At 44.4% G+C, this 21,584-nt stretch overlaps 1 protein-coding gene across 1 annotated transcript in view; it reads left to right on the top strand.

Annotated features, from left to right (window-relative positions):
• The window catches only part of hs6st1b (heparan sulfate 6-O-sulfotransferase 1b), a 44,200-nt gene extending 26,965 nt beyond the window's left edge, over positions 1-17,235 (top strand). Inside the window, exon 2 of the mRNA XM_030769441.1 lies at positions 16,460-17,235. Within this exon, the coding sequence (XP_030625301.1) occupies positions 16,460-17,165 (706 nt within the window). The 3' untranslated portion in view covers positions 17,166-17,235. The remainder of the gene's footprint in view (positions 1-16,459) is intronic.
• The last annotated feature ends 4,349 nt before the right edge of the window (positions 17,236-21,584 follow it).

Raw genomic sequence — 21,584 nt, 5'->3', positions numbered from 1 at the left:
CCTCACATCATCTCATTAACTCACTTTAGCTGAGGTGGCCTGTCAGCCTTGGTTTGGTTTGAACCAGGGAATATGCTGGAACGAAGCTGAAACCAAATCACTTTTCCCTTTGCTACTTTGATCAGTGGGCCTCTTTTCTGTGACATGATGGATGAATAGCAGACGAAACAGACGACTGAAGCATGTGAATAGAGAGCAAATGACAGGTGAAGGACGGTCTCTGCTCAACGCTGGGGGCAGCGAGCGGCACTCTTTGAAGTTTGACTTTTTTTTTTTTCTTTTTTTTTTTAAGTTCAGACTCTGGCGGAGAAAGCATAGCTTCGTGAGTTATTAGAGTCAGATCACATACATGTGTCGAAATACGTCAGATTAGAAAACGTTAGGACGTGTTAATCCACCAAATTCTCCAGATTACAAAATACAATTGGAAGGCTGTAAGAGAAGGGATGGTGAAATCTTGAGGACAGGGGGGGAAGAATGTGTTTCTTTAAGATTGCTAGGCTCTTCAAAAGGAATGTACTCAAAGCCTGAGGCGTACAACGCTTTGACATAGACAGTGAGTTGTTTACACACTTTTTCCCCGATACTTTCATGCTTGTGCTCCAGCTGTGGTGTGTGTCCTCATTGGAAAGTGGGTTTCAGACAAGGGGCCAGGCGAGGATTAGGAAATGGAAGACATTTTTAGGAGACTGCCTTGTCAGAGACGGCTCTTCGTGTTCGTGCGTGCGTGGGTGCGTGTGTGCGCGTGTGTGTTGGAGGGATGTCGCAGACTCTGATGGTGCCATCTGTTTAATCACTAGCTCCATTAAGGGGCATGTCATCTCACCAGGCCTGAATCCCACTGTTTCCATCCTCACTGCTTTATGCCGCTGTGGCTATTTGTGCAGTGCAACAGTGTCAGCTTGGCTCTCTAATCCTTTGCTCTGTTCTTACACTCTGCTCTAATGATTCTGAGTGTCCTTGTCTCCATTCATTTTATGAACAGGCGGCTATGTCGTCTTACCCTTTTTTTTTTTTGCCGTCTATGGACTTAGTCTCTTCGTTTGTTTTAGCTAAAATAGTCCCTTTGTATGTTTCAGCTAAAATAACCTGGGTAATTCCACACATTTCTCTCTCTCTCTCTCTCTCTCTCTCTCTCTCTCTCTCTCTCTCTCCCTCTCTCCCTCTCTCTCCCTCTCCCTCTCTCCCTCTCTCTCCCTCTCTCTCTCTCTCTGGTTTGAGATGAATAATGGCTTGAGTATGGGCAGTAACTTTCAACTAGAGGAGGCCATGGGCTGGAAAGGTTATTACTGCCAGAGAGCAAGGGAAATGCCCTTCTCTGTGATCTGTTTGATTCATTGCTTTCTCTCTCTCTCTCTCTCTCTCTCTCTCTCTCTCTTTCTTTTCTCTCCCCCCCCCCCCCCCCGCCACCTTTTCTCTTTCTCTCTTTGTGTCTTCTGTGAGTGTTTTTTAAAATGAAAGAGTGTCATGTCCAGTGGAGACTCTATCCCTGCGCATTCCCTCACAGCGCACACAAGTCTCTAATGCCTAATGAATAGCTCAGTGCACAAAAAAAAAAAAGAGAGAGAGAGAAAGGAAAAAATAGAATGTGCATTAGTGACAGATGGGAAGGCAGTCATGATTCCGGGTAAATAAATAGATAACAGCTCATTTTAGATGACTAACCTAACGCATTAATCACCATCAAACTCTGATCATTATTTGCTATGAATTTCATTAGGCTAAATCTACTACCTCTGAAAAGGTGTTGTATTGCAGGCCTGCGATGATGTGGAATCAGTTAATGGACGCCCGCTTTATTGCCACCATTAAAAGGGCCGTGCAGATTACTTTTTATGATTATGTGTACAGGAAATTTGTCCTTGGTAACGGGTGTATTGGAAAACAGAGAAGTACATAACATTATTGCTGTTTATTGCTAAAAGCTGTGTATAACTGCGTATTTTGAGTCCTGTTTGCCTGGGGTTGAACCTCTCACTGAGACTGCGTATGCCAGACGCAGTAAAGCCTTTGGCGTAAGATAGCATTTATAGCGTTTGTTTGTTTACTGAGACGCGTGTTTAGATCATGTCCTTCGTCGGTTTGATGGGTAAATCATTTTTTACTCGCTAATTATCGGAGTGAATTTGACCACGTGGTGGGGTTCTCCGTGAAGAAGAAGAAGAGCTGTGTGCGCTTGGGCATCGTTCTTTCTCTTCCTTTTCATTCTTTCTTCTTCTTTTTTTTTTTCTTTTCTTTTACAACACACTCACTTATTTTGATGGATAACAGCGGATTCTGAAAACATCTTTCGGGGAGACAGTGGTCGGCTGCCGTTTCCAAGGTGACTTGATCGTGAAAAATAAGCAAAACGTGCGGCATCAGCCATCAGCCGTCATTCTGTCAGACAAAGGCCCAGTTTGGCTATTGGAGGTGTTCAAGCATGAAAAAGGTCTTTGCCTTTACCTGCATGAGACCGGGAAGCCAAGATCACTCCTCTCTCCGTGTGAGAGGAAGTGTGTTTAAAAAGATGACAACTCTCGCGCGCGTGTGTGTGTGTGTGTGTGTGTGTGTGTGTGTGTGTGTTGCATGTGTGTGTGCGTGTGCACACGCACACGTTATGTGTCGTGACAGTTAAACTGCGGATATTCGACAGGTGCATGCTGGGAGAGCAATGCTCCTGTTATATCGTCAGTCTCAGTACAGGCTGTTGTCAGACAAAGAGAAGTCTGACTGCAGACTTCCTTTGCGATCCATTTTCCAGTTGCGTGATTGTGTGTGAATGAGTGTTGCAGAGCTCCAGACACTAATGAAAAGACTTGGGGTGTTGGGACACTGCAGTGCTGTGGCACAGACTGATGCTCTTATCCCCTTTGCTGACTAACTGAGTGAGGGAAAGCTCCTCCCCACAGCAGCACAAACTGAACAGAGCTCCAGTCGGGTATTGGTGTGTTGATGACTCAACAGTCACTTTCTTTCCCCAATAAAAGTCACATTGCTCTCTCTCTCTCTCTCTCGCTCTCTCTCTCTCTCTCTCTCTCTCTCTCTCACATACCAGCACACGTGCTCACACGTGTAATTGGTGGTATTTAGGCCCACATGAGGTTCTGAGTTGTGGTAGGAGGGTTAAACACTGAGTGAGGCAGTTAAACAGAGAGGTGGTCTCAGTGATGCATGACCTGTTCCCATACACAGCGCTGACATTCTCAGAACTATAACATAACTGTTTTTTTTCCTGGAAATTTGCATGATATTTTTACACATGTAGGCTACGCACGTACACATAGACACACAGACACACACACAAACACACACTGATATACTCAGATACCTGTGCGTATGCACGTTTTTCATGGAATAAAATGAAAATGAAAACATACATATTCACAGGTAAGAGGCAGGGTGCCCTGTGCAAGTCCCTGCTTGATTTAAGCTTATCAGGAGTGTAAATATGTTTGCAGGATTACCTTATCTCACCCTGCCAAGTCAATAGGCAGCTTAATAGACACACAGCTGAGAAATGTGGGAGGCAAGGGAGACTGGCCATTTTAAAGGAGGTATAATGTGTGTGTGTGTGTGTGTGAGTGAGTATGTGTGTGTGTGTGTGTGTGTGTTTGTGTGTGTGTGTGTGTTTGTGTGTGTGTGTGCGTGTGTGTTTGTGTGTGTGCTTTGAGTGTTTTTTAACGTGTATTCATGTTTGTGCAATATGTGTCTCTGTGTATTTTGCAGTATGACATTTGTGCGTGTCACGCTAAATTCATTTGTGTTAATTAGTCATTGTCTGTATGTGCTGTTTGTGTGAGTGTTTGCTTGAGAGTATTTAGGGTTTGTGTTTAGGCATTAATAATGCTTACTTGACCGTAATTGACTCCTTAATTAAATGTGTTGTGATGTAGATTGTCTTTTGCCGGCAGGGCGTGAGAGTTGCCAGTGTTCTGTTTCTGACTCACGCTTGTGTAACTACAGGGTAAAAAACAAGGAGCATACTTCAGCAAATTTAATCTCAGCTGAAATGCCCTTGTTCTCAGCCAGAAGGAACCTTCAGGAACCCAGAGAGCAGTAATGCCAACACACGGGGAAAAGTGTGCGTGTTTGCGTACGAGTGTGTTATGGCATTACGCTGGTGAAAAAAGTGTGTGTCTGTGTGGGAAAATCTGCCCACAATATTACAGACAGAGGGTATATGAGGTCTTGTGTAGGCAATAATAGCTTTTTTTTTTTTTTTTTTTCAGCTTTGGATCAGATAAGACCAAGTGGTGATTTCAGTTTGTGTATCTATCTCCGTCCGTGGCACATGCATCTCTGGCTCCCTGCAGATACGCTCTTATTGATCCTCGGCCCGAAGCTGCCTACTCGTGGTTTGGGCCAAGCCGCTGTGTGCCTCAAGCGAGGACAAACCAACGCGCGGCTAACCAAAGCCAATTACTCTGGGCCTGAATCAACTGCTCTAATGGGCTTTGTTTCAGGCTGACTGAGGCACGGCTGAATGTGAAAATCAAGTTAATTTCCTGATTAGCAGATAACGATCTGAAAACCCAAGAGCTTTGCAGTGGGACAGCCTAATCAGTCCTGTTTTTTTGGCCGCGCTGGCTAGGACAAACACTTTCTCTTTGTACGCGGCCTCAGACCAACGCGTCAATACGCGAAAAATACTTTCATTTAAAGCGCCTCAACTTGTAGCATTTTAGTTTTAACATCTGGCATATTTTTTTGACACAGAAGTTTATGGGTATATCTCTACAGCTCCATTGCACCCACCTCTCCGTCCCTCCTGGCGGCTATGACAGAGATGTAGCGGGGTGTGCGTAACAGGCTGGTTAAGGCTGTGAGGTATGAATGCCCGGAAGACTTACTGTGAAATGTTTACATGCCATGTCACGAATCATTAGTTTAGCAGCGCGTGAAGGCCTTGTTTCTATCACCTGGACCTTTCTCCAAGGCCAGTGTTTTCTCCAAGGATACTTCACCAGCCTCTTATTGTTCCTCCAGAGGTCTGTCTGTCTGTCTTTCTTTCTTTCTTTCTTTCTTTCTTTCTTTCTTCCTTTCTTTTTTTTGTCTCTCGTTCCCTCTGTTTTTTTGTCTCTCTCTCCATCCTCCTGGCTAAATAAGCAAACCCACTCTAACTCTGCACATCTCTGCATCGCTGTGCTAGCGGTGAACGTTGTTTAGAGAGATAAAATGGGTGCCCACTGGTTCCATTAGCGTTTTCCTCACCTCAGTAGTGAGCAAGGAAACAAACAAAGCTCCGGTATAATGAGGAAAAGTCTGAAAGTGATGTCTCCAGTCAGCCTTGCAGCCTCCAATTATCACATGTATGCACAGCCAATGTGTGACAAGCTACCTGTGGTAGAAAAACACAACAATTTTCTCCCTCTCTCTCTCTTCCTCTCTGTTTCTGTCTTGAATGTGTGTGTGTGTGTGTGTGTGTGTGTGTATGTGTGAGGGGTGGGGGGTAAGGATGCAGGTATAAATCATATGCACTCTTTGTCACCTTAAAGTAAAACCTTTAAAAATGCCGTTTTACTTTGAAGGAAGTGAAGGTTTGTGAGAGACAGGGAGAAAGATGTTGCGTTTAGGAGAGCAAAGTGCAGATCGGCTCCCTGCTACGTGTGTCACTCAGCCCAGGAGCCTGAGCCGAACCCAAAAAACGGCCCCCAGTCCCACCCCCCCCCCCAGCCCGGCCCGGCCCTTCACAGCCTCCGGCAAGCAGAACTACGCTCTGACTTCTCTTCCTCTGTCTTCCTCTTGCCGTTCTCTCACTTTGTCTCTGCACAGCCCACCCACTCTCACAGCCATTCAGCCTGACAACACAGGAGCTAAGCCACTGATGGTCTGCCTCAGCCAGGAAAGAGAAACAACTGGCCCGCTTCCAAAAAGCCTGGAAAAAGCGAGAGTGAGAGAGGGGAACGAAAGACTAGGGGGGAAAGGAGGGGGGTGGGGAGGTGGGGGGAGCAGGGGAAATGGCATCTGCTTCTCGCTTCAGTAGTTCTAAAAAACGAGGATGAAGAAAGGCTGGCTGCTATTGACTGTTGCTACACCTGTCGGCACATCACCATGGAAACCTCATTATAGGGCCAATAGGATGAAGGCAGAGGTTGGTTAGAGATGCCAAATGCTAGGCTAAAGACAGTTCAGTCGGGTTTACCAGATAAATCGGGCAGAGTTTCGAAGACACATTGGAATGGAGCCTTTGATTTTGGTGCAACACAATCATTCATTTCAACTCTTCTCCTATAGAAAGCCAAGAGAAGTTTAAATAATAACTCTTCTCAAATTTGATACAAAACTCAAGCCTCTACTTTCCCCAGCATTTAATAATTCAAGTGACTCTATTTATACATAAATGGATTTGATACATAATGGAGCTGGTACAGACCTTTTATCCAGATTAGAGAAATGTTACATTTTGCTGAATATAATACAGAAAGGATGGACCACCAAGGCCCACCGTTGTTTCCCATGCGCTATAATTCCATATGCCACTGGTAGCAGTCTGCCGAGAGCAGGAGTGTATATCAGCACCTTATGAATGTGAAATATCTCCAAAAGGTATTACTGTGCTTAAAACATGCCAATAAAAGTGGGAAGAAAAAGCCTAAAGGGAAAAGAAAGGGACAAGCTATTGTTGTCATTCTCAACCAAGCCTTCATTCTCCAAACATTCCTAACATTCCAGCTCCTAATCGGATCAAAACTTTAAGTGTTTGGATGGTCGGCTCATTTATTATAGTATTATAGTCTTCCAAAACACAGCGTGCATGGTGGTCCGAAGTTTAACACGCGCGCACGCACACACACACACACACACACACACACACACACACATTAGGCTGTGAGGAGAAGGGAGGAATAACGAAAGCTGTGTGTAATCTTTTGGCATTTCTCAAACGCAAGTCTGAAAACCTAACCTTGACTTAAATCAAATTACCTCCTGTGTCCGTCTTCTGTTTCTACACTCTTATCTCCTGCGTGCTAAAATAGAGCCACTGCCAGGTAATTCTTTAAGGTCAGAGGTCAAAATGCCAAGGTCAACAGAGAGAACCTCAGGGGGAGTATTCATATCCTTTATATAAGCCCTTTATTATTGTAGCTCATACTTCTCTCCAGACAGTTTCCACCTGGAGAAGCTTAGTCACAAATAAGCATGAATTTAACCATGAAGCAGTGGACATATGTCAATGATGTCTGTAAGCTTTCTCTACTGAAACAGACAGGAGCACTATGCAGTCCGTCCTGCAGCAGTAAAAACGCTTTAGGAAAACCTGCTTTCTCTCTCCACTCGAGATTCTATCTCTCTCTCTCTCTCTCTCCTTGTGTATATATATATGTGTGTGTGTGTGTGTGTGTGTGTGTGTGTATGTATTAGTCTCTCTGTAGGGAAGCTATGACTCTGGGGGGGAAATTGACAAATCTTTAGGACTGGAAATGATTCTTCAGATAATGACATAGTTTCTATTGCCTAAGGCTGCGTTTGAGCAGGTCACGTCCGTGTAGTGTACTTGCCGGAAGATGTGTCATACTCCAGTTCTCCAGCCCCTGCAGTTATTGGAACACACTGGAAGACAAAAAGGAAAAAAAAAAAAAAAAGCAGAGTGAGTGCAATTGCAGGTAAATGGCTGGTAAGTAGGAGGGAATTGCCTATTGGCAAAGAGGGACTTCGAGCCCGCGGCAGTGTCATCCGCTGAAAGGTTGAAGCTGAAGCACATAAGGACGAATTCAAGCTCTATTCTTGCTGATTGGCAGCTCTTCTGAAGTTAAGAGGGGTTTTAGATTTTGAGCCAGTCCTGGCAGATTGTAGGGTTCCCTGTGTGTAGCACTCAGCTCCCTACCGCGCTTCGCTACGCCCCGCATGGAGCCCGACACCTGCCATAATTAAACACGGCCGCCCACTTTATGACACCGCAGAGACCGGCACCGAATGCCATCGGTGGCTTGATTTAGTGCTCGACGCACACTGGCACACCTGCCGACACTAAAAATGACAGAAACTTCCAGAAACTTATCCCGCTGCATCCTGTGTTGTTATTTATCACTCGCGCTGATGTGGAACACCTGCCAGTATTAAAGATGGCTGCTTTACGAGCCCCTCGGCGGGCCAGTGGGAGGCAAAAAACTTCCTGTCTGGGTTATTTACCACTGCTCCAGCTGTGAGTCCCTTGCCAGATCTAAACATGATTCTGGAAGGTTCTCTCACTCCCTCGTGCAGTCGTATTAACTTGTTTGACAGGTTATGGTGATCTGTTAAGGAAGTCTGTGATGCTGACTGCTCAGATATGATAGTAGAAGTTTCTTTCTTTCTTTCTTTCTTTCTTTCTTTCTTTCTCTCTCTCTCTCTCCCTCTCTCTCTCTCTCTCTGCCTAGTGAGTTTTCTGTATTGGTCCAAATGCAGCACCCTGATTCATTTTTTGAGGGAGAAATTGTACTTTGATGGTACAATAGCGGTTAGATGAAGCCAGACAAATGATGGCTATCTCTCCTCTCAGCTGTGGAATGGATCAGCCATATCATTTAGTCGACTGGGAAACACCAATCCCCTGGGTGTCAAATGTCGCTTTTCCACTACGTGGTACCGGCCCGACTCGACTCAACTCTACTCACCCTTTTCGGTTTTCCATTTGGCACATGTAGTACCTAGTAACTGGTACCCGTTACTATTTTTCATACCTAACCTCCGTCGTGGTTCCAAGTGAGCTGAGGAGGTACCAAAATTTGAAAACACTGCAGACTACTGAGTGGTCAGAGAGAATCGTGCCTTTACACACACACACACACACACATACACACGCACACCTATACATACATACACACACAAAAAGACAGAAGAAAAGCCATCTCTGTTAGTCATTCTCCTCCTCTTTCAGCAGTGTATTCAGTGCCAGGAGAAGAGACCCAGTTGAAATGATTCCTAGCTGAAACAGTCATGGCACCTTTGATAGTTGGCGAAACCTAATTGAAATTCTCTCCCCTATCTCGCTCATGCCTTTTTTCTTTTTTTTCTCTCTCTCTCTTTCTTTTTTTTTTTTTTTTAACTCACTTTTACTGCCTTGGTGCTGACACGGTGAAATTTCCGCCCACCACTATGCTAAGCTACACGCTCGGCACCCACTCGAGACCTGGAGCCATGGAGCAGTGAGGAGAATGTCCCAGTCTGCTCTGTGGGGCTGCGATAAAGGGGTGGTATCGAATAGCCTCAGAACTTTCTCACTCCTGTTCCCAGTTCTCTGACAAGACCCTCACCTAGACGCATGCTATCACATGCTAATGCTAAGTACTGAGATATAAAAACGCTAAGGAATCAGTTCGGTCTGTAAGGGACGTGACTGGTTTTTTTTTTCAGTTTTCATTTTATCAGGTACCTTACTGGCCCTCTGAACTATATTTATTTACCGTTTCCCAAGAGAAGACTGGGTAGGATAGCAGTGTTAACGCAGGGGCATCTGCTCACAGACAGACCTGAGGGATCAATTGTCTCCTGACTGGAGCATTAATTACTCTTGACTTTACCCTGACTCAGTCCTGCAATTTAGAATAATTGTTAGTCCCTGAAAAAGAAACTTCAGAAACTGCAAAGTCGTTAAGTTAACTTTATAGAAACAAATAAAGATTTAGAGGAAGAAGGAGAGAAAGAGAGAGAAGAAGAAGAAATTGAGATCTCAGATGGCAGATTCCAGGCTGCTGAGTTGTTCTCTGCGTGCGTAGGTTGTTAAATGGTCTGCTCTTAATCTGAGGAACGATGTTAAATCTGACGCTTTCCGTTCTGGTAATGTTTTTCCAGAAGAGATGACAGTGCGAACGTTAAGCCTGCTGCTTCTGTAAACAGACACAATAAAACCACATACTTAAAAGATATTTTCCCCTTCTCTCTCTCCTTTTTTCTTTCTTTCTTTCTTTCTTTCTTTCTTTCTCTCTTTCTTTTTTTTTTTTTTTTTTTTTGCATCGCATGCAGAATATCCCTGCTGCGTTCAGCTAAATTCCAGTCATACAATCGCTGGCGCAGCATAGCACTTCAAAATGTCATCGGTTGAGTGGCGATATGATACTGTTGCTCAATGAATCACGAATGGCTTAAGTGTCCACAATCATAGCGTTCCCACTGTGATTATTGCGCGAGGGAGATTGTTGCATGAGAGGTAACAACATGTCGCATTTCCCATTTAAAAAAAAACAAAAACAAAAAAAACACAGGTGAAACATTATGGTGTTCCGTTTTCTGGGTATTGAGTGCGTCGGTACATGAGTATGAGTTTATGCGGATGGCCATATCTCTGGGAACAGCTTCAAGGTGATACACTTGATGATTTCTTTCTTTCTTTCTTCTTCTTCTTTTTTTTTCTTTTGTTTGGGGGGGAAAATGTAAGGTTGTTTGCTAAAGAATAGATTTTCGGGGGTTCCAGCAGCGTAAGCGAGTAGGTTGAGCTGGACCCATTTAGTGTTGGCCGCCTGGTCCTGCAGACAAAAGGCCTCCTTTTCACAGGCTTGCAGCTCCTCGCGGCTAAATGAGGAGCTATAGAAAATGCCTAGCCGGACTCCTCTGTGCGCCTCCCTCAGCCATGAAGCTTCACACTTACTTAACAGGCCCCAGCATCCAGCAGAGAGTGGTGTGTGTGTGTGTGTGTGTGTGTGTGTGTGTGTGTGTGTGTGTGTGTGTGTGAGATAGGAGGAAGCCAGTCGGAGTCTTTTTGTGTCGATCGTTGTGCAGATGAACGAGCTGCAGTGGATTCACATGCGCTTCTTTGAAATGTGACTCTCTTGTGATGTTCAAAGCCAGTTGGGCTGCATTAATATGATTGGGTCATGTGATGTAGCTGCTCTGGCAGGTCTAGGTAAGTCTGTGGAGCTTGGCGGAGTCACTCTGTGGCAGTATAAATAATGCACATTCGCTCCACTTCCCCAGTCTGAACACACCACTGGGAGCAATGGAAAGGAACGTACAAATGACTGGACTAATAGAGATGAATACTGTTCTTGTGTGTTCCTGTATGTGTGTTTGTGTGTGTGTGTGTGTGTGTGTGTGTGTGTGTGCGCGTGCATGTGTGGTTGTGTGTGTGTGTGTTTGTTTTTGCAAGTGTATCTGCTGCTTATAGTGTGGTTATACAGGGAAAAATATAATATTGCTGAAAACACCAAACAGTTTCTGAGTATTTATTAAATGATAGGAATTTGGGAAATGCTTTGCTTTCAGAACAGCTTCACTCCTTCTTTGAATACCGTTATGCCAATCTGAAACCATTTATAGCAGGCAAATTCTCTCCAGAACATTCCATGAAGGCTGAGTGATCTTTAGATTTGGTGACTGAATAGCTGTGGAAGGTGTGTGTTCTTGATGATGAGTTCCTTTTCGACTCAGTGTGTCAACGTGTGTAGACTTGTTATCCGCTGGGAACATAGGAAAGCCTGGGCAACTACCACAAAATGGCTGCTCATACCACCCAGAACCAGAACCTTCTATAACACTTAGGAGGCAGAGTGGGTTAAAGACCCTTTGTCTTTATGGCTGTGTAAAGACTACACATAAACGTGTGTAGGCAAAGGAGAAAGAGCAAAAGCAGATTGTTTTCCTCCACTGACCAGAGGGGCTCCTTTGTACAAATTACAACAGGTTGTGCATTGAATTGGCTTTGGTTACAAGTGATTTTGGACTGGCCTTGGCTGCAAGTGCTTTGTGTGTATCCTTAGTTACGTTTGGCTTCAAAATGATGTCCTAGCAGATGTGACTGTTTTGAGAAGCTCCGAAGGTCCAGTTGCTGTTGAGGATGGATCATGGAGTCCAGTTTTGTGGTCATCTTTTGTGGCCATTGTTTGTTTAAATAAACAATGCTGTCAAATATATGTGTACACCTATCAGTGTACGTGACCTTGTAAATGCCCCTCCTCTCTTAGTCCTCACACTCTTACTCCTCATCCTTTCTTTTCTCTTTGTGTAGAGTATAATGTCATGAGGACATGTCTGTCCTTGGCACAGTGGATTTTAATTTACATATATATATATGTGTGTGTGTGTGTGTGTGTGTGTGTGTGTGTGTGTAAACATTTTGATACATCAGCTGTTAGACTGCAAAATTTGTCAGGGTTCTTTTGTTGCTTCAGAAACAAAAAAGGTGGATTTTTAAAGCTATTTTTTAACCAGAAACATTTTGAAAATTAGTGTTAAAATTAATTTGAAATGTGCAGAATCATCTCTAACTGTGTATCTGTGGTGTGTGTGTGTGTGTGTGTGTGTGTGTGTGTGTGTGTGTATGTGTGTATGTACATGTGTGTGCATGTATGCATGTGTCTCTGAAAGAGAGAGAGAGAGAGAGAGGGGGGTGAGTAACTGAAGGACAGATAGATTCTGTGTGTGTGCTTGCCTGTGTGCCTATACAGCCGTTACATGCATGTGTGAGAGAGAGAGGGAGAGAGAGAGAGAGGGGGGTGAGTAACTGAAGGACAGACAGATTCTGTGTGTGTGCTTGCCTGTGTGCCTATACAGCCGTTACATGCATGTGTGAGAGAGAGGGGGGGGGGGGGGGTGAGTAACTGAAGGACAGACAGATTCTGTGTGTGCGCTTGCCTGCATGCGTACACAGCCGTTACATGCCAGAACTGTCATGGTCTGTAAGTTGTCACAAGCACCACGGTCCCACAGCATTGAGGTGCTGCTGTTTTCTCATCCCTTGTCCCTTTTTTTTCTTGGTGGGTGAAGGGGGCGGGGAGTCGGGGGGTGAATTTGCATTGTGAGCAGGACAGTGTGGCGCTGTGATGGACAGCTTCTCTCTGGGCTGTCAAGCTGAGGCCCAGTCTCTCCCAGTGTGCTGTCTCATGTTCCACTCTGACCCTCTGCTGCAGGTCTACCTCTGCCCAAGCCTCCAGGTCCCTCAAAGGACCCATACCTTAACCTTTAAAAGGTGAAACTTCCTTCTGGGAGAAGCCAAAAAAAAAAGAGAGAGAGAGAGAGACTTACGTCAAGCTTTGAATTTTGGGTTTTTTACTTATTTTCCATGCGTTGAAAACTCACATTTCAGACAGAGTCCAGACGCTTTCGGCAGTCACACAAATACAGTCGCACAGCCGACTCCACAATACACCTGAGTCATTTTTTTTTTTTTCCATTTTCTTTCCTCCCTGTTTTAACTGTTTGCCTGTAATATAAATTGACGTATGAACTGAATTGAACTGTGAACTCAGTAGTGCGACTGCTTCTCGTCAGCTGCGAGCGGGAGAGCTGGCAGTGCGGAGGAGTGCTGGAGCCCTGGAGTGAGGGATCCCAGACGTGCAGTGTGCTTCCAGTCACCTGGACACAGTCGGAGGTTCCTGCCTGGTCCGGCTCTATTAATAAGGCTATAGTCCTGCGCGTTATTGCTATTGACTGACTATGCAGAGAGTGGGCAGGCGGGTAATTACCTGGTTATTGGCTCGAGCAGGATTCTCTAATCTGTTAAGGCGTGTGCATGGTCTTGGAGTTTAATCACCGTGGAAACAGGGGAGTTGGGTTATTAAAAAAAAGAGCCCTTGGAACTGATGAGATGGAAAAAAAAAAGCCCTCAGCACAGAGAGAGAGAGAGAGAGAGAGAGAGAGAGAGAGAGAGAGAGAGAGAGAGAGCGAGAGAGTCAGAGAGTCAGAAATGACCAGATGATCTGTGCGGTGGATGGGTGAAGATACATTTGCAAATTAAATTAGTTGCTAATGAAGTTTAAGCTCATGTCTCTGTGAAGTTCTCGCTTGCTTCTGACGCTTAATCTTGGTTCCAGCTCTCTCTCTCTCTCCGTCTCTGATCAGTACAGCGAGTGTGTGGCCCTCCATCTGCTTCTTTCCTTTTTGTTCAGCACTCTTTACTGCACCTCCTCTCTTCCTTTCTCTGTCATCTTTCACTCCTCACCCTCACTTTCCCCTCTCACTCTTTCTCTCTCTCTCTCTTTCTATTCTCAACCGTCTTTCTCTTCTCAACCATCTTTTTCACAAATAACCTTCACCTTCCAATTTCAGGTTATTGAAATAGTCATGAGTGTGTTATCTAGCCTGAGTCCATGTATGTCAGCTCTGTTTCCGTGCCAACACTGCTGCAATAACAAAAGGGGTCCTCATCACCCCTGTAATTTCCCTCTTTTTCACAGCATCTCTGCCTTTTTGTTTGTTTTGGGCACAGTGCCATCATGTGTTTGCATTTAGTATTGCATTTGCCATTTGAGAGCCTTTAAGTTCAGTTTTGACTTTTGGCTATCCTCACACACTGTGAATAAGCCTGCATGCAGCACCTTAACAACATTTCGTCCGTAATGTACTAGTCAGTACGGACCTGATATGACAGTAGCGATCCAAACTGTGTTTGTACACAAATGTCCGTTCATTGTAAATGCACAAAAGCGTAATTTGAGTTTTGTACACTCAGCTGTGATGGATAGAAGCCAGGCAGGTAGAGAGAGAGAGAGAGAGAGAGAGAGAGAGAGAGACAGAGCTTTGCGACGTGTGGGTTGTCGTTGGGAACGTAGATGGAGACGGTGCGGTATTACACAGCTGTGTGTGTGTGTGTGTGTGTGTGTGTGTGTGTGTGTGTGTGTGCGCGTGCGTGTGTGTTTGCTACCTAGTCTACATCCATCTTTTTGGGTTTGTAAAAGAGCTGGCATGAGGCGGACTCCTGGCAGCCGCTGCGCCCAGTTCCAGAGGCTCATATCTCACCCTGCCAGCTGCTCTAGGGGTGAGCAAACTCTACAGGGAAAGACTTTGGGTTAGAAATCTCCCCACCTGTCGCTCACGGGAACCGGCTCAGTACCTCCACAAACACACACACACACACACACACACACACACACACAAACAGCCCCAATCCTGCTCCGCTGGGTACCCAGCTCAACTTAGCCCAACCCTGTTCTGCCATTCATCAAAAATTCCCCTTTTATCCCTCTGTCCCACTCCGCGTGTCTTTGTTCTGTCCCTCCTCTTTGGTGGAATCACGGGGGTGGGTGGATGGGTGGTAGTGGGGAGGGGGGGGGGGGGTGCTTGACAGGTGGGCCGGCTGATGTATTGGGGTTGTGTTGCTAGGGCGGAGTAGTGAAAACCGAGGAGGAAGTCCCCTCTGAAATAAACACCATCCAAAAGCAGATGCTTTTCCTCCGCCAGACTGACTGGATGGGATGTGACAGAAGACCCCCACTGACATTCCACATCTTGTTGGGTTTTTTTGTTTTGTTTTTTTTGGTCTAGAATTCTCTTCAGGCAGTGCTTGAACTGTAGCCCCTCTGCTTTGAATAGCAAGAGACTGTCTCATGTGTACGATCACCTGACTCCTTATGGTGATAATTTGAGTGGAGCACGGTGGTCCTGTGAGCTAGCCTCTGGAGTTAAGATAGTCCATAGCAGAGACTGTTAATGCATAGTGAAGAATAGCTCTTTGTCTAGGTTAAGATCCACTCTCATGGACTTGGACTTACACTGAATGCTGATATTGAAGATGGCTCTCTCTTTCTTTCCATCCTTGTCTTTATCAGACTGTTTTACCGCCCATTTATACCCCATAAACGCATTTTGTCTCTCCAGGGAGACCTGGAAAGTCCTAGAGCTGTTTTCACACTTGGGAAGAATGCCAATATTTTATTGTGTTACAAAGCCTAGACACAGGCAATTTAATGTGCTGAATGCTCAAACTTTTTGCAAGAATAAGTAAGGGTTTGTGTGTGTGTGTGTGTGTGTGATGAACTAAGATACTCAAGCTCTCCCCTAGAGAAGGAATGTGCTTCATTCGTGTGTGTGTGTGTGTGTGTGTGTGTGTGTGTGCACGCGTGTCTGTCTGGCTCCTGCTCTAACATTCCATGAAGAGGTCAAAGCCCTCAACTCCACTGCAGGACAGGTATATCTAATTACACTCAGACCCAAGAATGTTCCAGCAATTTTGTTTTTTTTTCTTCAGAGATGATGTTTCAAGATGTGCCTCATTCAGACAGTCAAGAGCAGGGTGTGTGAACTGCCTGCTGCTTAACTAGTTATGTGTGCTATCTCCAGGACTAGCAGACCCTCAGCATCAAACAAACAAACAAATGGAAATTTGCTGGTGACAGGCTACATGAGTCTTCTTTTTTGGGGTTGGGTATTTTTTAAATGAAATAAAGTTAATGACTGCATGCTCTGTTGCTCCTTTTTTTATTTAGGAATGACAGATAACTAGTGTTTTTTTTATTTAGGAATGACAGATAACTAGTGTTTTGCTAATTAGTGTCTTCGCCAAGGCTGTGTGTGTTTTTAATTGTCACATGTAGTGCAGAAGTCATTTCTCCAAAGACAAGACTATATAAGCTTTGTGCTCCTTTGTTATTGCCCAAGGGGTTTATCTGCAGAAGCAACTTGGGTGTCATTTCTTTACCCGATCAGTAGTTCTGTTGTCTGGTCGCATCTAAATGAGATGTCTTTTTGTTTTTGTCACAGTTTGTTTTTTGAAGATGACTCTTGTTCTCCGTGTGTGTCCACATCAGTCAATGACAATGTGATTGTGTTTTTTTTCCCTCTCTCATAGGAAATTTTACTACATCACGCTGCTGAGAGACCCGGTGTCCCGTTACTTGAGCGAGTGGAGACACGTCCAGCGCGGTGCAACATGGAAGACGTCGCTCCACATGTGCGACGGGCGTACGCCCACCCCGGAGGAGTTACCGTCCTGCTACGAAGGCAGCGACTGGTCGGGCTGCACTCTGCAGCAGTTCATGGAATGCCCTTATAACCTGGCCAATAACAGACAGGTACGCATGTTGGCTGACCTCAGCCTGGTGGGTTGCTACAACCTCTCCACTTTGCCGGAGAAACGCCGGTCGCAGCTCCTGCTGGAGTCGGCCAAGAAGAACCTGCGCGACATGGCGTTCTTCGGCCTGACGGAGTTCCAGCGCAAGACGCAGTATCTGTTCGAGCGCACTTTCCGACTTCGTTTCATCAGGCCGTTCATGCAGTACAACAGCACGCGGGCAGCCGGCGTGGACCTGGACAACGACACCATCCAACGCATCGAGGAGCTCAACGATCTCGACATGCAGCTTTACGATTACGCGAAAGACCTGTTCCAGCAGCGATACCAGTACACACACATGCTGGACCGCCGTGAACAGAGGCTCCTGCTCAGGGCCAGTGGTCACTTCCACAGCCCACTCAGAGAGGAGGGAGCTGGGGGAGAGGGCACCGCCCGCCTGCCCACTGAGGACTATATAAACCATATTATTAATGGCTGGTAGCCCCTACCATGACTCCAGAGAGAGAGAGAGAAAGAGAGAGAGAGACAGACAGAGAATGAAACAGACTTGTTGAAGAGAGGGAACGGATGAGATGCAGTCTCATTTTGCCACACACTCTCTCAACATTGCGTTGAGGTGGTTGCGAATGTGGAAACCTTATGTGCTTATGACTAAGACAAAAAGGTTGACAGGACTCTAAGTTAAGCAAACCCTCACGATACATCAAGGCATTTCCACCTTCTCCAAAGCCCAGAGAGATGCAAGAATGAAAACTAGAAATGTCTTTAAAAACAATTTGTTTAAAAAAGAAAAAAAGCTATTTGCTTACTTCGCCAAATGTTTTGATGAGTTGTAATGTATTGTTACAATGCTTAGTTTAAAAAAAAATGGCTGATGAAATCAACTAACATATATCAATTCAGGAAGATCAAACAAGTCTCTGAAAAGCTATTAATTCAAAGGCTTTCACGACAAACGGAAGCAGAGTGTTTTATATGTGTACAAATCCTCGATTGTCTTTATTTTATTTTATTTTTAAATAATGTGAAGCTCAGACCGTCACGGTAAACGGAACTTTCCGCATCAAATTCCTGAGAGATTACTAACAGGTGTCGTGAGTACATTTTAGAGATATATCCTAATATATAACACGGACAAACCCTTTTTTTTTTCCATGTGTGCTTTTACCATTTGGTGTGGTGAGTGTGTGAGATAGTCGGTCCCTCTGGATTTGATGTTTCCGTCCCTCGGTTCAGCTGCGGCTTACTTGGCAAACAGCGGTCACACTAATACGCCCTAACACATAATACGTTTGACAAAGATTTATGAAATGGCTGATAAAGAAAGGAAAGGCGCTGACTGTCATTCTTATATCTTTAAGGACTGCTTTGTACTGCCTGTCTGCGTGGAGGTTTGATCTGGGAAGATATGGCAGAAATAAAAGAGCATGAACTGTTTTAAGTTTAAAAGACAAGGAGGATGAGTATGCATGTGGTATGCGTACGTGTGTGTGTGTGTGTGTGTGTATGAGAGAGAGAGAAACAGTTTTAGAGTGTGCGTCTCATGCAATCTGCTGTGTTCCAAACATTTCACATGTTATGATGTGAAGTATATTTTAATTATTCATATGAATTTTCTAGATTTAATGTTTCATTCTGCATTCCAGAGTAACTTTGGGGATACCTAATTCTTGATCAGCAGTTGATAGTTTAAGAAGATACATAAGCTTCATGTGCTCTTAGGTTGTTTTTAATGAAATTGTGCTGAATGTGGATCTCAGCCCAGCACACTGAATTTGTCAAAACGAGCTAAAATAAACTGGCCCTCTTCACTCTCGCAGATAATGAAGGCCTTTCTGTTTGTTGTTCGTGGACATTTCATTGCCCAATTTTTTATGTTTAGTTCTGCCACCAAAATTTGCTAATTTAAAAACAACAACAACTTCTACCACTCCTCCACGAGCCATAATGGGAAAATAGAGCCCTGTTTGAAATCGTATTTACAAATCTGTTTGTGTGAGTTGGAGGAAAGACACACACATGCACACACACACACACACACACACACATATATACAGAGGAATGCAGACATAGTGTATGTTGTCCAGTTAACCTCCATATGAAGGATTTGGTACCACTGTTCATTTGGCCTCTCTGATTGAAGAAAATTCAGAAATGTTGGGAAAGTTGGAATTTGTGGAAAAGTGTGCAATGTGTGTGTGTGTAGGTATGTGTGTGCATACATGCATTTGGGTGTACATTTGTGTGAGAGAGCAGCGTGGAACTTTTTTTTAAGCATCTCCATTTTGTGTTTTTCCCATACTGTACATTGCTGTGAGTATTTCTGTTAAACATGCCCATGGGGAATTAAAATGACCAATAAATAATATTTCTTTTTTATGAAACAGGCTTCATTATTTATTTCACTTCGAAATACGGTTCATGCAATGGAAGATGTGACTGTAAAATTGTGGTTTTTAATTAACTACAAATACACAATTCATATCAAAAGGCAAATTAAATGAATAAGTGATAAAAAGGGGTCTTGCTGAAATACACAATTATAAGAAACAAAGACACACCATGAGACTCATAAAACACACACACTCTTTTATATTCCATATTAAAATGCTTCTGAAAGATAGCAGGATATCTCCAAGGAATGAATGAAAATTTAAATCATGAGTTTTCACCATTACTATCTCAACTACTGTATCCTATTAATGTAACAAGACACAAGTAGTTACAAGGAATAAATTGTTTATATTAGTAGAAAGCAGCCATATGTTGTGTGTCTGGCCTTCTTGTTCTGACTGCTGATTTTCAGCCTCAATTTATATTAATTTCTGATAGAAAGCGGTCAGTATGGTGCAATATCGCTCAAAATAGATTGTTGCTGTGTAATTGCCACAATTTTTGAGTGCCTAGAATGTATTTCCTCAGTATGAAAATGTGGATCTCAGCACTCAGGTACGTGTATACGTAAGCCATGCATTTCAATGATGAATACAGGAGTCATGAATGATTGCACTGAGCTGGTCACCTATCCACTGCCATCGCGATGTCCTTTTGAATTTCCCAAGACTTTGCATACACTTGTTGAGTATAGACTGGGCCCACAAGCCCAATGAAGTCAGGATCCCAAGTTAATGGGAGAGAATGGAACATCAGCTCCTACACTTTGAGGTAGAAAGCAGACAGATGTGACCACTGAGCAGATTTACCTAGACACGTTCACGTTCACGCACAGGGAGTCATCAAGCTTCCCCTCGGTCGTCTGTTTGGGAAAAACAATCATTCCAAGGAGAGGGGAAAATCTGATGAAACTCAGCAGTCACGTCAGGTTTGAGAGTCCAAGAGGTGGAAAGACAGAGAGCGGAGATGACTTTGGCTTCTCCCTGTAGACAGAGCGTGAGAGTGAGAGAGAAAGAAGCAAGGATGGAGAGAGAAACAAACAGATGGCAACAGCTGTGAGGAGGAAACCCCTGACTGAATGCTCTCCCACTTTCCCTCCACATGGGACCAAACGCACCAAGGTCACACTCAGTTAGCCGTCGTCCAATCAGACGCCGCGCAGCTAGCTCGGTCGCTGGAGAAGAGCTGTCATTAGAGCTCAAATGAAGCCTCTTCTGTCGTAGCCAAAGACTTCCCTTTGTCGGTCTTTACGATGTATCTCACAGCTGCCTCAAGCCCTCCATACGAATTTGTCCTTTCTCCGTTTTTGCGTCTACTGGAAAAGATAAATCGGTGAAATTTCTCAGCGAAAACAGTTGTTTTAGGTGTATTGTTTTCACTTTCTCTAACACCTGCTTTTGTATGTCTGAGTGGAAGTGTGTGTCCATAAGGACAGTGCTTCCGTCACTTAGAAATCACCTGTTGTCTCCAGAGTGTTAATTATCTTGCCAGGGGTGTGTTTGAGAGCAGGTTACACTCCCGGGGCTTGGTGCTGTGTCATGACTTGTGTGTTTCCTGTGGATGGCATGTCTGAGACTTTTCCCTTAGTCTCTTGGTACATCATTAATGGCAGGTACTTTGAGAAACTTGACAAAGCTTGATTCTATATTGCTTGTGGTTGCCCTCAGTGAACCCGCGCCATCCGTTTGACCTTTTCCGGCCAGCCTGTGACATTTTGCTGTGAAATGGATAAGCAAAAGATAACTGCGGATGGTACTCTGCTCCTGTTTAGGACCTCACAGCTCCCTGAAGCCCTGAGCGCATCTCTACTCCCCGCATGGAGATAGAAACGTGAGCCTATCCCTACAGGAGCCCCCCCCCCCCCCCCCCCCCCCCACCACCACCACCCCATGCTAGGCCCAACCTCTGAGGGAGTAGAACTCTCCAGTTTCCATAGTGACACAACTGAACAACTGAAGCCCAGTCTTGCTCCGTGTGGAGACCAGCCTGATGAAAAATGAAGAATGATGAGGTTCTGTGCTGATAGTGCTTCACATTGGGACCATACAGTAATCCTTACACTAATCACTGCTTACACCACTGCCAACCAATGCCACTCTCATCAGGAGAATATGGAAAATAGAAGTCTATGTTCATGTTTATAGATCATTTCATTATTTTCAAATGCTTCACAGGGTGTATTCTAGAGTTCTTGTGTAAGCCATTGTTTGCTTTTGCATTGTTCCAAACACAATGGTAAGAGCCCTTTGAATATGTTACCAACATTTCATCCTCAAGAAATTTGGACATTATTTCTGATATAGAAATTGGAATCTAGACAGCAATGCTGTGTATTTCATTTTTAATCTGTTTGATTCATATTCATTTTAAACAGTGATATATAGCAGTTCTGATTAGGTGGTAAGTGTTTTTTGAAGTCTGCCAGAGATCAACAAACATACTTCAATCTTCAGATGTCACCGTTGGTGGAAGAACACAGACACACTCAGCACAAAGACAAAATTTC

This window comes from Chanos chanos, chromosome 3 (assembly GCF_902362185.1).
Source record: "Chanos chanos chromosome 3, fChaCha1.1, whole genome shotgun sequence".
NCBI lineage: Eukaryota > Metazoa > Chordata > Actinopteri > Gonorynchiformes > Chanidae > Chanos > Chanos chanos.
Note: the sequence above shows the minus strand (reverse complement) of the source record. Positions and strands in the feature narration are given on the sequence as shown.